We start from the raw sequence: 15561 nt of genomic DNA, 5'->3' as shown, positions 1-15561 counted from the left end.
TCAAATTTATGTTAATTTTGCACCAGAGAAATATGATTCAATTGAAAATTATTTTATTCAGTTATGTATTTGAGTTAGATTTGAATCTGACAAACCAAGGAGATGATGAGACACTGCAGTTAAAATCTCCTATAAATGTATTTAAATTCAAAGTCTTATATCCTTTTTGGCTTGCATTTCTCTTCCAGATAAACACTAACCTTTTAAGAGATTGTTATCATTACCAGTAATTGTTAACAATAATATTGTTAATACTAATTAGCAAAAATGCTGCTACACACAGCGAAAAAATAGGCATAGATAAAAATACAGAGGAGGTGCTTGTTAGGAAACTGATCAAACAAGCTTAATTATGACCCCCAGATAAAGGAACTGCCATTAAGCCATTAAATTATCACAGATAAGACAGACGCTCAGGCACTGTCTGATGATAAATCACAGCTAAAAACAGCAAGGAAATCAGAGCTTGAACTGCTAATCCTTCTGAGGTTTGAGATGAGCACCAGTTCCCCTACTGTTTTGCATCTATTTATATTGCACTTCGAACCCCCAAATGGCCTCTGCTTATCTGCAGCTCTAGATAATTTATGCCTATTGGTGTGTCACCTCACAGCGGAGGCTGCTATCAGGAAAGAGGAGTTTAGGAAATCTGATCCCTTGAAATGCTAATCCTCTGGAGATTACTGCACATAAACGAGTTTTCTGCCATGATTTACTTTTGTTTATTAGTAACAGAGATTAGCACTTTAGGCTTGCCATTTCAGACAACTGCTTAGTTTGGGAATAAAGTGATCACTCAATGTGCAGGATTTTCACATATGAAGTTGTCCTGAGTTTAGCAGTCAAAGACAAGATAGTAATTTTTCTTTATATGTCATCTCTTTAAAAGATTTGTAAATATTTTTTAGCACATGAAAGGCTGATCTTAAATGCCTCATTCCTTAGACTCTAATCCAGAAAAGCACCTACCTACAATTCTGTGCACTTATAAGCATGCGAGTCATCACACAGTAACTTTGATGGGATATTCTTGTCCTTATATTCTAGCTCTACTTAAGCACTTTGCTAGATCACATCCCAGCAATGAGATAGTTCCATTCAGCTATGATGAGTACACTCCGTGCTGAAATGGTTAATGATAAGAAGGGATATGTGAGTAGGAATTTTATTTAAATGCTTTTTCCCTATCTTAATGCTGTTGAACTGCTAAGGAATCTTATCTTTCAGCATTTGATGAGGATAATTTGGTTGGTAGTTAAATGCCATGGTTTTTAGTGCTACAGACTATTCCTATATGAATAACTCCCAAAACCATCAAATCCAAACATGCCCATTAGCATAGTATAATGAAAGCTTGTACTGCAGGCATATAATGCTGCTGAAAATATGTGGACTAAACACATAGCTGCTAAGAGTTTTCAATTTCCTTTTTTGTTGTTGCACTCAGGTTCAATAGTGAGACTGGATGAGATCACACCAAGTGACATGACTGATTACCAATTAGCCAAGCACACTGATGGTAGCTGTTGGTGGCAGCTACTGAGATACAGTACTATGTGTCAAAGAGATAAGGAGATGCAGGAAATTAAGTTGACCTTGAGATTTCATTACATTTAATGTCACCTAATGGCACTTGATATTTTTAAATCCTGGTTGCATTCACCTCACCAGCTCCATTCCATCTTGGTAATTTTATATATATATATATATATATATATATATATAAAAAGTTTCAGAACTTGTGCATTGTTTTTTCCCAGGGGAATACTTCACTACAAAATGCATATGAGAGCAGTCTGGAGGGAATGAAGTGGTGAAACTAGTGCCTGCTATTTTCAAGGGTGACAGAGGGACTATTTCATTACTTTAGAGCACACACTGTGTAATTTTGAGGTTACCTCTTAAGTCCCTTGTAGGAATGCAGTTAGTCAGCAGTTGCATTAACCTTCTCCAAAAGCATGGGGAAGTGAAGTTGTGGAAAATAAAGCCATCACCAAATTAAAAGCAAAGGATGGACACAAAAAAAACAAGTAAGAATGCAGATTACATCTCTCAGTGTTTGCTTTTGTTGGATTTTCATAAAATTACATCTTTATACACAGGAAGGTTTCTGTGAAATTTTGATTCAGATATTGCTAAAAGGCAAAGGTTTGCTTAAATTAGTTTATTTTTAACATATTCTCTAGTTTCTGAGACAAGAAACAAAGATAAGACCCTTTGACAGGCTTCTCTACATCTATTTGTGTATGTGTGCTTGAATATCTGTGTGTACCCGTGTGTAGACAGATAAAATTTCTGGTAAACTTAGAGGCAGAGCTTTTCGGCCTTTGCCCAAGAATTTTGCCTAGCTGTACACAAGGAATTATGCCCAGCTCTGGTGATAATTAAAATGTGATTACATAAATATTGAAATCCATCATTTTCTATTCACCATCAAAATGAATGTACAGTTTTCATAACTGTACAGCTAAAATATAATTCTGAATGGAATAATGTGACAATTTCTACATTTTTATTTGGCTGAGATGAATAATATTATGTTTAATGAACTTTAAACTTAATTTGAATCATCTACAAAAGCCTGTGCTTATCATTTTCAGTGAGTCTTGACTACTTTTTCTATAAATTTTAGAAGCCAAAGCTATAAGTTGAGTTTTCAACATACATTAGAAAACATTAAGGCATGAAGTTTTCAGCAAGATCGTGTTCCATATATTTTTACCTATAAATTGACAAATTATTCACAATGTAAATAATAATAAATTTATAATAAGAAAACTCTACATCTTGAACTGCCTAAAGAAATTCATGCTGGATCTAGCGACCAAGACCTACAACAGTAGTGTTTGAAATATTCTTGTCCAAATTGGTATTAATTATGGTTGACAACAATGCATTTTCTAAGTTTCACTTAACTGAAATATTTAATGAAGCATATAACCAACTCCTTGTATTTATTAGAAAACCTGCCTCAAAACTGACCATCTCAATTTGTTTTCCTTGATACTTCAGCTTTGATTAGACTTGCTGTCCACTGTTAAAAGTTGTAATATTAATGCTGAGAGACTTCCCTGGCTATTCATCTACACCAATGCATGTAGCATGAGCAACAAACAGGAGCTGGAAGTCCTGGTGCAGCAGGAAAACTATGAGATAATTGCCATTGCAGAAATATGGTGGGAAGACCCACACAACTGGAGTGCTGAAATGGATGGCAAAAATCTCTTCAGGAGGGGTAGACAAGGATGGGAGCATTTTGATCACCTAGAATTCAATGACAGTGATGTTAGGGTTGAGTGTTTACGAGTAAAGATTGGAAGAAAGGCCAACAAGGAATATGTCATGGGAATCTCTTAGAAACCACCCAGCCAGGACGAAGAGGTGGATGAAGTAATTTGCAAGCAGCTAGAAGTCTCACATGGCTTTTTTTCTCATGAGACACTTCAACTTACCAGATGTCTGCTGGAAATACACAAGAGAGAAGATGGTCTATGAGGTTACTAGAGTGTGTGGAAGGTACTTTCCTGACACAACTGCTGAAAGACCCCAAAAGGGTCCTGCTGGACCTGTTGTTAGTGAACAGAGAAGAGCTTCAGGGTTATGTGATGGTCAGAGGGCTTCTTGGGCACAGCCATCATGATATGTTAGAGTCTGCAATTCTTGGAGAAGTAAGGAGTGGGATCAGCAGAGATTGGCTATCTGGAGGGCAGACTTTGGCCTTCTTAGGAGCCTAGCTGACAAAGTCCCTTGGGAGGCAGTCCTGAAGGAGAAAGAAATCCAGGAAGGTTGGATGCACCTTAAGAGGGAAATCTTAAAAGTACAGGAGCAGGCTTCTGCCACCTGCCATGTTTTGAGGTGAGGGAGAAGACCACCTTGGCTTAACAGAGAGCTTTGAGTGGAAGTCAGGGAAGAAAGAGAGTTTATGACCTTTAGAAAATGGGTCAGGCCATTCAGGTAGACTACAAGGATGTCATGAGGTTATGCAGGAGGAAAACTTACAGGGCTGAAGCCCAAGTAGAACTTTATCTGGCCACTGCCATAAAAGATAATATAAAATGCTTCCATAAATACATCAGCAACAAAAAGGAGGCTGTGGAGAATTTCCATCCTTTAATGGATGCAAGTGGGAAAATAGTAACGAGGGATGAGGAAAAGTCAGAGGCAGTGCCTCAGTCTTTAATAATAATAGTAGTTGTTTAGACACTGGGGGGTAACCAGCCCTCTGAGCTGAAAGAAAGGGATGGGGAGCAGAATGAAGCCTCCATAATACATGGGGAATTTTTCAGTGACCTGCTACACCACTTGGTGAACACAAGTGTTACAGGGCCTGGATGGTATCTGCCTGAGGGCACCGAGGGAACTGCTAGAAGGGTTCACTAAGCCATTTTCCATTATTTTCCGACAGTCCTGGCTCACCAGGGGAATCCCCAATGACTGCAGATTAACAAATGGGACACCTGTCTACAAGAAGGGCTGACTTCAGTGCTGGGGAAGGTCTTGGAGCAGATCAACTTGAGTGAGATCATATGGCATGTGCAAGACAACTAATGGATCAGGCCCAGCCAGCAGGGGTTTAGGAAAGGCAGGTCTAGCTTGACAGAGCTGATTGCCTTCTATGACAGGGGTGACCAGTTTAGTGGGTGAGGGAAAGGCTGTGGACGGTATCTACTGGGACTTTAGCAAAGCCTTTGGCAAAATTTCCCACAAAACTGGGGGAACTGGCTGCTCATGGTCTGGATGGTGTGTGCAGAGTAAAAATTGCCTGGATGGCTGGCCCAGAAAGTGGTGGTGAATGGAGTTAAATTCCTTTGGCAGACAGTTACTGGTGACATTCCCTGGGGGGTAGAATTGGGGCCAGTTCTGTTTAATCTTTATCAATGATCTCAATGAGGAAATTGAGTACACAGTCAGTCACTTTGTAAATCACACAAAGCTGGGCAGGATTGTTGATTCGCTGGAGGGTAAAAAGGCTCTACCGAGGGATCTGGACAGAGTGGATCAATTGGCCAAAGCCAAATGTATGAGGTTCAACAAGGCAAAGTGCTGCATTTCAGTCACAAAGCCAGGCAGTGCTAAGGGCTGGGGCAGAGTATCAGGTAAGGTACCCAGCAGAAAAAGAAAGGAGGGTTTTGGTCAGTAGCCAGCTGGTCACGAGCCAGCTGTGTGCCCAGGTGACCAAGAAGGCCAATGGCATCCTGGCTTTTATCAAAGTAGTGTGGCCAGCAAGACTGCGGCAGTGATCGTCCCCCCGCACCTGTCACTTGTGAGGTGACACCTTGAGTACTTTGTCCAGCTCTGGGTGCCTCAGCACAAGTACATGGAGGAGCTGAAGTGGATCCAGAGAAAGGCAACAAAGCTGGTGAAGAGTTGAGAGCACAATTCTAATGAGGAGCAGCTGAGGGAGCTGGGGTTGTTTAGCCTGGGGAAAAGGAGGCTCAGGAGAACATTATTGCTCTTTACAACTACCTGAAAAAATGTTGTAGTGACAAGAGGCTGGTCTCTTCCAGGTAACGAGTGGTAGGACAAGATTAAATGGTTTCTAGTTGTGCCAGAGGAGATTTATGTTGGCTAGTGGGAAAAATTTCTTCATGGAAAAGGTTCTCAAGCATTTGAAAAGACTTCCTCGGGGAAGTGGTGGAATCATCATCTCTGGAGGTATTATTGTGTTGATGTGGTGCTTAAGGACATAATTTAGTGGAGGATGTGGCAGAACAAGGTTAAGGGTTAGACTCAATCTAACTCTTCTCCAATCTAACTCATTCTCATTCTCATTCTATGATTCTTTTCTGTCAAAGTGCAAGCATATGTGTATGTATTTATAAGAAAGAGAAAACTTGGGCATAAAATAAATCAAGGTCCTAAAATGTCAAAGAAAATTCACTAAGGCTTTTCCTTTTATTTTTAAAGATGCCTTTTTGTATTTCTTTAGTTTGTAATAAATTAAGAATTCTGGTATTTCAGAGGTTTGGAAATCAGTACTTTCAAAAAAGCTAGAGTCCCATAAATGGCTTCAAATTGAGATCCCAAACTTTTGGAAACCTTACGTATGTTACAAGAAGTGTTTTTCTTCAAGAGAATTAGAAGACGTTTATTTTTATTTTTTTATTTCTTTTTCCTGAAGAATCAGTCATTTATCACTTCCTAAATCTGGGTTTTGGAATAGGAAAAAGGATTGAAAGAGGTCTTTCAATAATGTAAGTATAGTTTACAGTCAAAACACAACTAAAAGGACATTTTTCATGAGTAAGCCTGCAACCAACAACCAATGAAGACTTCAATAGTGTACTACGTGGAAGAAAAAGAGCTAGAAAGGCTGGTGACATGGGCTGTGAACAAGGAAGGGGAATTTTTCCAGGGTCTGGTGTGAACACACAATGTCAGAACTGGAACGAAGTTATCACTTAGATGTTTTTGGACAAGTTTGAAAACAGAACCTTCTATAATTTCCTTCACGTCTCTAAGTATATGAGGCCTAGAAAGAGATTTACTGTTATTTGGTGTCAGTGCATAAAAATCCACTTTGCCATTTTGGTATTATCTACAAAAAGCATTGTGCCTGTCCAGTACACACTAGGAAGGACAGGCTGACCTGGGATTTGTTATTAATTTTTCCTTCATCCAAATTTTCTGTTCACTGTCTTTTATTTTATTGCTACCTGACATTCTTACTCAATTAAACTATCAATTAAAACATAGAACACATTAATGTTAATGTAATAACAGCAAAACAAAAAATGCTGAAGCACTGGAGAGACTGGGCCAACATATAAATCTAACAAACTGAGAAAGTAAGAAAATAACTACAAATGTGTGAACTAGCCTGTATTAATATAGATACATAGATATAGATGACAGAGATAAAGATAGCAGTCATTCAGAGCTTGTCCTGTTTTAAAAAAATGCACAGGGCAGATTGATTTGATAGTTTGCAGAGTCTCTTAATTTTTGGCTTATTAGTTCTCAAAGTTGTACTCATTCAGAGAAAGATTTACAGGCACCTAAGATGTAACAGAACAGATGGAAATTCGTCATCCCAGAAGTCCTCTGGCAGCTGGTTCACTTTTGTCACTGGCCAGATTAGTATAGTTATATATTTTGATATAATTACTTTTATAACTACAGAAAAATAAGTACAGTATATAACTGTGGTGTGGTTTTTTGTTTGTTTGGTGTTTTGTGGGTTTTTTTGGTAAGATTTTTTGTTTGTTTGGGTTTTTTGTTGATTTTTTGTTGTTGTTTGGGTTTTTTTAGGTTTTTTTGTAATTTAATATGGGCAAGTGGAGATGATTGTAAAACATAAATAAATAAATATATAATAAATATGCTCTCAGTTCTTTGTCTCAAATGTTCACCGTGCAACTCAGCTTGAGAAACACTAAATGTCAGTCATGGTTCACTTATTTTGCTCACTCCTTTTCCCCACAATGTAAGCTTTTTGGTATGTTATGACTTACAACTCATAGGGTCTACTCACCTGTCTACATTTACATACTGTCAGTATTGACATGGCGCAACACTTGTGTAGACTGAACATAGATTTTGGAGAATTGCAAGAATGCCATTTGAGTGAAGGTAAGTTATGGGTTATCTAGAGTGGGTCCTATCTACACAAGAAAATTTAACTTGTCTGCAAAGCTGGGAATTAAATTATTGTCACTTCTTTCTCTGCTGTTGTAACTTAGACCCCAGCTTAGACTTGAACTAAGACAGAAGTGGCTAAACACAGCTTTGAGCACTCATGCTGACAGGGTCAAGTCAAGTCCACTCAGTTGTTGCCTAACCCTGAGAGTTCAACATTCAGTGGGCTAGAGAGGAAGGGGGATTATGACCTCAGCATTGTAGTTTGGTTCTAGAGCTCACTGCAGGAAATGGTGGAATCAACAAGAGAAGCAGCTGCTGTGGGAGAGACACTGAAAGTCTTACGGAACAGCACTTTACAGTTACTTTACAGTTTTACATGAGTAATGCAGTGTTGAAAATATACCAGTATCAGTACATCACTCCCTGGTTTAATTCACCACATCTGGATGTTTCTTCTGATCACTCAGACTGTTCCCTGCTCAGTATGAAAGAGTTGGTGGAAGTTGTTGCTTAACACGCAGATTTTCTCTTTTAGTGTAGGGGGATATGACTAATATGGGTTTACAGCTTTTGCAAGGAGACAGGACATCTAAGAGGCTAAAGGCATTCCAAGACGCAGTTTAAGGATCTAGCCCTTAGCAATTTTTCACTCTGAAGGTTGTATAACCACTCTGTCAGAACCAGAAGGCAATAAGAAGGTCTAAAATCTACTTTTAAGGTTTCCAGTTAATAAAACATAAATGACAATAGTTTGAAGTCTTCCCTCCCCCAACCTTAAAAACATAGAAGTGAATTACAGTAAGTGGGCACTTAAGTGTATGCAAAGATTCCTGGACTGAAGCATGAAATAAAACAAAGGATTTAAGCAAAAGTACTTTTATTAGTATTAAAGGGAAATGTGATATCTAAGAACTGTCAGATGAGAAAGTTTGATACAAAATGTTTTTTATAAGTTAAATCAGTAAGGAACTGCCAGGAAAGAACTGCAAAATGATTTCACAATTTTCAATGCCCTTGGCCATGAAGGAGTGATGAAATCTGATAAAACAGAAAGAACTGAACAAGAGGTAAATAAGTCTAACTATACACACACAGGCAGGGACTACAAATTAACTATTGCTTGAGAAGAAAAAAGTAAGGAATTAACATCAGACATCTCTCTGAAAACATCAAGTCAAGCACCCAGTATCAAGTAAAAATGTGAAACAGGATATTTGGATGATTAAGAAATAAATTGTAAACAAAATAGAAAACATATATATATATATATATATATATCACTGTATAAATACACTGTATCGCTATATCACTGTATAAATACATCATACACTCTTATGTTGAATAATTCATGCGGCCCTGGTCATTTTACTTCAGGAGAAAGAAGGGCAAGACAGGGAGAGAAGACTGACAGAAGAAGGAAGTAAATTCACAGAATACAGGACAAATTCAGACTACTCATCATAGTGCACCGCCCTGATCTGGGAAGCATTTGAACTGTACATATTGGATGTAGAGCCCTGAAGATGTCTGGAAGTCAACAGCTGAAGGTGTCCCTAATCTGCAGGGATCAGTGGAGGCCTTAGGACTGTACTCCTAGCAAGGCACACAGCCAGCTACACTGCGGGCTTGTGGCTTGAGTCGGTGCAGCTACTCTTACTTTATGCACAACCAGGTGTCTTGTTGAAAAAGCTGACAGACAACATCAGGGAAGGATTGTGAGAAGTGTAGGCAAGGTTAGAAATTAATACATAGGCAAAATAACCATGCTGTCCTTCAGTCTCAGAATGCATCATAATAGTTTGGGTTTTTTTCAATCTTTTTTCCTGTAACACCTTGTGGCTACTGAGGTAGCTGGTATTAAATCCCTTCCCAAATCATGCACCCAGTTCAGTGTCTGAATGCAGAAGGTAGGTTAAACTTCATTTCCCAGAGGTTATGCCACTTTTCCCAGTGGAAATTTTATTTTATTATTTTTTTGGTAGCAGAGGGTGGTAAGGTGCCACGCAGCTGAATCCTCTCAGCACCAAAAGGTAGGTATGGATAGCCTCCATATCTGCTATCATGCCAGAAGCAGTGGCAAAATTATGCAAAATCTGGAGCTTGGCTGAATAAAATTAGAAGTATTACCTATGTTTTGATATTGCTTTATGCTGTGTCTCTTATTGCAAAAAGTTGTATGCAACTGAGTTAATGGATTTCTTTCAAATATGTAAAAGTGATATGTAAAAACTCTGTATTGTGGGGTGATACTATGACACTACTTTGCAGTCCCATTTTTTTAATGATAGGTGGACTATTATAAAACTTTAAACTACATTTAATTGAAGAATAATTTAGGCAGGGAAGATTTTGGTAAATTGACTCCATGGTTATGGGATTTAAACCCAGTATTATTTCAATAACAATGGAGAGAAATTACTGAGGTGGGAATCATTCTTCAAGCACTGCTGAGCATTGAGTTTACTGTCTATACCTTGTATGTTCTTTAGTAGCCCAAGTTTTTACATTGACAGAGAAGGTCTTGTAAACCTCATTGCTAAAATGGTACCCTGAGATGACAAAACCTTAATTAACTTAAGCAAAGTTCAAATTGAAGAAAATTAAAAGAAAGTGCTTGGCCATTGCTGGCATTTGAGAACCCAATAAGCCACCATTTACCAAAATCTTCAAGAAAATGACAGACAAATCCAACCAATTAAGGATTTTTGGTAATATCTCAGCAATGACTTTCAGTTGCCTCCTTCTCACTCAGACAAATTATTAGAATCTTATCCAGAGTCACAAAGATATTCTTAAATGAGGGCACTGTCTCCATGAGACACTACTTAAATCATTCCACTGCTAGAAGAAAATAAAAATGGACGTCATATTGATAAGGTGTCACAACATCCAACTCGAAATCACTCTGGTGTACATTCAAGATGAATGAGCCATGAAAAGCTGTGTTACCCTGAAGGAGAAGAAAAATTTACCCAGTTCTGTCCTCTAAAACTTACAAAAAAATTATAATGCGCAAGTACTTATAATAGCCTAAACATCAACACTTTGCAGTCAGAAGTACCAAGTGAGAAGTGTCTATATATGCCAAAGTAATAGAATACTTCATTAACAGCAGTAGTCTCTCAAACTGTCATACCAGTACATCTGCTAAGCTATAACTATGTTCAGAAACAGTTTCACTGGAGACAGAAAGATCTGAGCCTTTCCAGCATGCTTTCTGATAAACCTTTCCAGGCAAAATGGAAGAGCTTTGAGGAGGATTTAAGTGGAGACATAGTCGGCAGCAAAAATGCGACTTCCTGTAAGTAGATCCAGTTAAAAATTCTTAAAGTAGTTGGCAAAATGCCTTTTCTCAGGGAGACATAGAAACTGGCTTTGCTCTTTGAAGACTAATCATTAGACATGTCTGATCACAGAAGCAGAGGAGAAGGAAGTGAGGAAGAGATTAGACTGGCCACTTTTCAGCTTTCTTACCCCTGAAGAATTCTTACCTTGGAAATCAGGGTATTTTAAAATGTCTGACAGACCGAACACGGCAATTTTCCTGTTTCCTTTTAAAAATATCCATTTTCTAAAAAAAAACCCCAAAAAAACCAACAGAAGAACCAGTCCTATGTAATTAAAATATTTCCCAATTTTATCAGAAATTTCATGAAAAGCTATAAAATGTATTTTTTTCACAATGAGTAAAATCCCCCTTACATTTTTCTGTAATACTGAAATTATTATTTTCAGCATTAAAAAAAAACCTGTTAAAATATTCTTCTTTCCTGTTTCCATTTCACTGTGAGTGATATAATTTCTGCTTCTTTCTGTTCTGGAATGAAAGGACATTTTAAAATGTCCCAGATTGGCTGGAGTATTACGATTTTGCTGAGTATTTCTCAACATGGCCTATTTGTAGGCAGAGGCAAAGACTCACATGTATTCATCTGCAGGAGTATGACTAACAGAATGCTCTCTGCCTCTTGCTACCACGAGCAGTATCAGTAGGAGTAAATCTGTATCATCCCAGCTTAAACTTCTTCCCCAGCACGATCTTTGAAAAGTTTATTTAGCTTCTCCTTCTCCTTTGCTCTTCTATATACATATTTTATGTATAAGAGGGGAGCTAGAAAGAAGATGGGGAAGCAGGGTTATGTTAGCGTGAGGAGCTTCCAGGGCAGGCTTCCAGGGCAGCTTTGCTGGCTCTTCTCTCCCTAGCAGCATCGCCATGTCCTGCTTCGCCATCCTCCTGAAATCATCATGCTCTTCAGATGTGGTCTTTCATTCTTGTCATTAGTCATAATCCTCAGTTTGTCAGATGTGTGTTCTGGCCTCTCCCATACACCTCTGTTTACTCTTCCTCCTGTTGCCAGTCTGTTCCTCCCTTCTTCTCCATTCCTTTCCATGCTTCTTTTCTACATTTCCATTCTCTAATCCCAACTACAGTCCTTATGGGCTTTAAAAAAATGCCTCATAGCGTTCACTGTGCCTCCAAACCAATCTCATGATCTTATGGTTATAACTCTTGTTTTGCTTCCCCTTTCTGCTTCCTTTGTCTCCTGCCATTATGCCATGTCTATTCAGGCTGTCATCTCTTCTGGAAAGGGATTTTTCTTGTTCTCTGTTTTGCAAAGCACCTGGCATGTTTTTGATTCTGTCAAACAAATAATAACAACAGATATGAAATTTGCAGTGCAGCAGAATCCTGATATCAGGAAGTAATAGAGGCAAATTACACTATCATTTTCATTGCCATGTATACACCACTATTTGACAAAAATGCTCATTGACCATCTAGGTAAACACCAATAAAATCAAAAATTCCCAAGCAAACACCTCTAATATGAAGGAAATGTAGTTGTGTTTCACGTTGGATCTCAATGAGCCACAGGGTTATACTTGACAACTTCAGTACTGGAAACAAAGGAAATGAATGAGGTGCAGTTTTTCAGATGGGGATTAGGGTATAAAATTAAGTACTGGGAGAAGATGTAAATAAGTGTTTAAAACAGAGAAGCAGGACAAGGGTGGAATGGGTGTGTTCAATTTAACTCTGCTTAATTAAAAAAGCATACACAAGGTAGATAGATTCTAGTATGTAAGCTAATGAAAGTAGACTCTCCCTTAGCCCAATATTATCAGAAGCTCTTAGTATGGCTGAAGAATCTTATGAAACATTTTAACTGACTCATGTCAGTCATTATATGATATTAGGCACCTGAAGACAATATTTATGTTACTTGCGGTGCTAAAAAAGCCCCAACAAAACAAACCCAGAGCTTAGAAAAGGCAAGAATAAGATGTGGATTTTACTGTACATTTAGTGACAGACTAGTCTTATGAAATCTCTAAACAATATAGCTTTAGCACTGATGGACATAGGCCAGGACTGAAGGGAAATTATTTTACATATGGCTAGAAATCTCTTAAGTAAATTATCTGAAAATTCCTGGGAGAAAAGCAATTTGTTATAGACATTGAGACAAGCCAATGCAAGAGTAATACTAAAGAAAAACAAACCAGCAGAGGAATGTCCCCCTGCTATACCAACCAATATTCTTACAGCTGATTCCAAAGTAGTATCTGTCATTACAGCACATGGAATAGATTATTTAACAGTGTGAATCAAAGGGAAGAGACTCATTCAAGAGACGAGAGATATTAACACATCATTTCATGCCATACATCTCTGTCACCAAACCGGAAAAAATGGGAGCAGATGTTTTATGATAAACTGAGAGGAGAATCTGATATTATTAATAGCCATAATATCTGAGGCTTAACAAACAAAAAGAAGAGCTAGAGGAAGCAATCCGATGGAATGACAGAAAGTTTTCCTCTGTCTCTAGTAAAGTGTCCTAGGGACTAAATTTACATGAAGGGAAGGTATTAACTAAGCTAAATCTCATTTCTATTAGGCTTTTTTGCACCTGCACTTTGAAGCCCTAGTAATGCATGGAATGCATGAGAAAGGAATTCATCAAAAAGGCACTCTGAGGAGAAATCATTTCAAACAGGAAGAACTTTTTTACTCTGATAGGTTCTTTTAGTATTTTGAAGACAAGCCTTTGAATTAGTAAAAATGATTGACATGTGAATTTATTCAAAGCTAAAGGTGAATGGTAGTCAAAAATGGCACTTTGATGCATAGGTATTTAAAACCTCAAGTTATACTTGAATTGGCTCTCTCTCTCCTGATAGTTTTTGGTTAAAAAGGTCTGCAGATCAAGAGATTCATGAGATAGGATAGGGTACAGGGCCACCCTGGGCTGTGGCACAGCTTTACTCTGGCCTGCCACTAGTTCTCACTGCCCAGCTTCACCAGAGCAGAGCCCAGGAGCAAGCTAGCAAGTATGAAACAGCAACAAATGAGAGATGAGGATCCCTGTGCAACACATGGCAATTCAGTGAGAAAATTTCCTTATCGTAACGGTTCGTTTCTAGCTGCCGCGCTGCCCCATCTCATCCCAGATTTGAATTAGACAGTCTGTCTCCCCTGAAAAAGATGGAAACTCGAAATGGTTTGAAGAAACTGAAGGTCAGTCAAAGACAGTAGATAAAGCCTCTGAAGTGAGGATCACTTCAGCTCTTGGTTGCTACATCTGTGTGGTTGGATTTAGTACTTATTTATCCAGTCTCTGGTACATGCCAAAGCCATTATCTGGAATCAATAATGAGAGCAAGCATGCAAAAAGTTACTACCCACATTGTAACTTCCACATAAAGGAAACTCCATTGAGAGCTAGCTCTCCAACTGTCCTTGGTAAGCCATCATGTATCCCGACAATAAATCAGGATGTGTCAGGGATTCACAGCCCCTAAACTTCTCTGAAATTAGATGCCTAAATTCATCCTTTCAACAGGAGATACATGTAAAGAAGGATCAAAGAGATCACATGCACTTCATCTAATAGCTGAGCAGAGTCAGAATGATATGGCAAAGTGTGCTGCCTACAGACCGAGATACTAGCTCTTCTGGGAAAAGAAGGCCACTCAATGTCTTCCAAGAAAAATCTCCATTTAACTCAGAACAACAGTCTCCTCACACCCACAGAAATACGAGATTTTCAGAGGAAGAAGAAAGGGATTTCTGACAAGGAAAGGTGCATCAGGAAAGGAAGGGATTGTACAGTGCAGAAAGTAATTTAAGAGGTAATTTTGGACTAGGCTTACCCTAACCAACCTTTTCCCAGGCAAGCAGCTGCATCTCAAAGTGTCTGGCAACATTTGAATACCAATATACGAGTCTCTCCTTTCCTACACAGAGGCTGAAAATATCATGTTGGCCTTTTTGTAACACCTTCCCACAGCCCAGTACTGTAGAGTCAGTCTTTCTATGCCTTTCTCACCCAAGAGATATATAACATTTGCAGAAGTTCCATAAAAGTAGGCCTTTCATCAAATCACAAAAAAAATAAGGTGAGCCTTATGCATAAGGATGCCAGACAGGTATTACATGTCCATCCATCAGCATCCTGAACCATGGACAGCCATGGTTCAGCTATCAATAAGCATGAGTGGAGTCAGTCTGTTGTCTTGTTCTGGCATTTATAGTAAAAACAGGAGAGAGAGTGAGCCAAGTAACAGCTGGATGTCATCTCAGTGAGATATCTCCCTACTTGCAGAAAACATCTTCTACCAATTTACATCATATTCATCTGCTTACTATTGCTCCCTGACCTTAGCTAACAAGGATACCATCACCAAAAGGCTTTAAATCAAAAACAACAGCAACAACACAATAGAACTTATGGTCTAAGCACTGCCAAATATAATATATTGTTTTGCAAAAGTATGCTGCAATGGCTCAGTGACACATTTGCAGATATGTAAGTCTTTGCTAAGATATCTGGCTTAGCAAAGCTTCTGTTTCTGTGGTAGCCAAAGCGAAGGTCTCTTAATTTATACTTGAAAATTCAACCTTAAATATCATGCAACCACTTCAGAAAACGTTATTATATATATATATATATATATATATATATATATATGTAT

The 15561-nt window shown here is 38.4% G+C and overlaps 1 protein-coding gene across 4 annotated transcripts in view; it reads right to left on the bottom strand.

The window, feature by feature from the left end:
* Nucleotides 1–8441: 8441 nt before the first annotated feature.
* Nucleotides 8442–15561, bottom strand: part of EPHA7 (EPH receptor A7) — a 165813-nt gene continuing 158693 nt past the window's right edge. For all 4 annotated transcript variants that reach the window (XM_015621678.2, XM_015621674.2, XM_015621673.1 and 1 more), the window contains one exon: nucleotides 8442–12220. In XM_015621678.2, coding sequence (XP_015477164.1) covers nucleotides 12025–12220 — 196 coding nt within the window. In that variant the 3' untranslated portion in view covers nucleotides 8442–12024. The remainder of the gene's footprint in view (nucleotides 12221–15561) is intronic.

The sequence above is a fragment of the Parus major genome, chromosome 3, assembly GCF_001522545.3.
Source record: "Parus major isolate Abel chromosome 3, Parus_major1.1, whole genome shotgun sequence".
NCBI classification, from domain to species: Eukaryota; Metazoa; Chordata; class Aves; order Passeriformes; family Paridae; genus Parus; species Parus major.
This window is presented reverse-complemented; position numbering and strand designations above follow the sequence as displayed.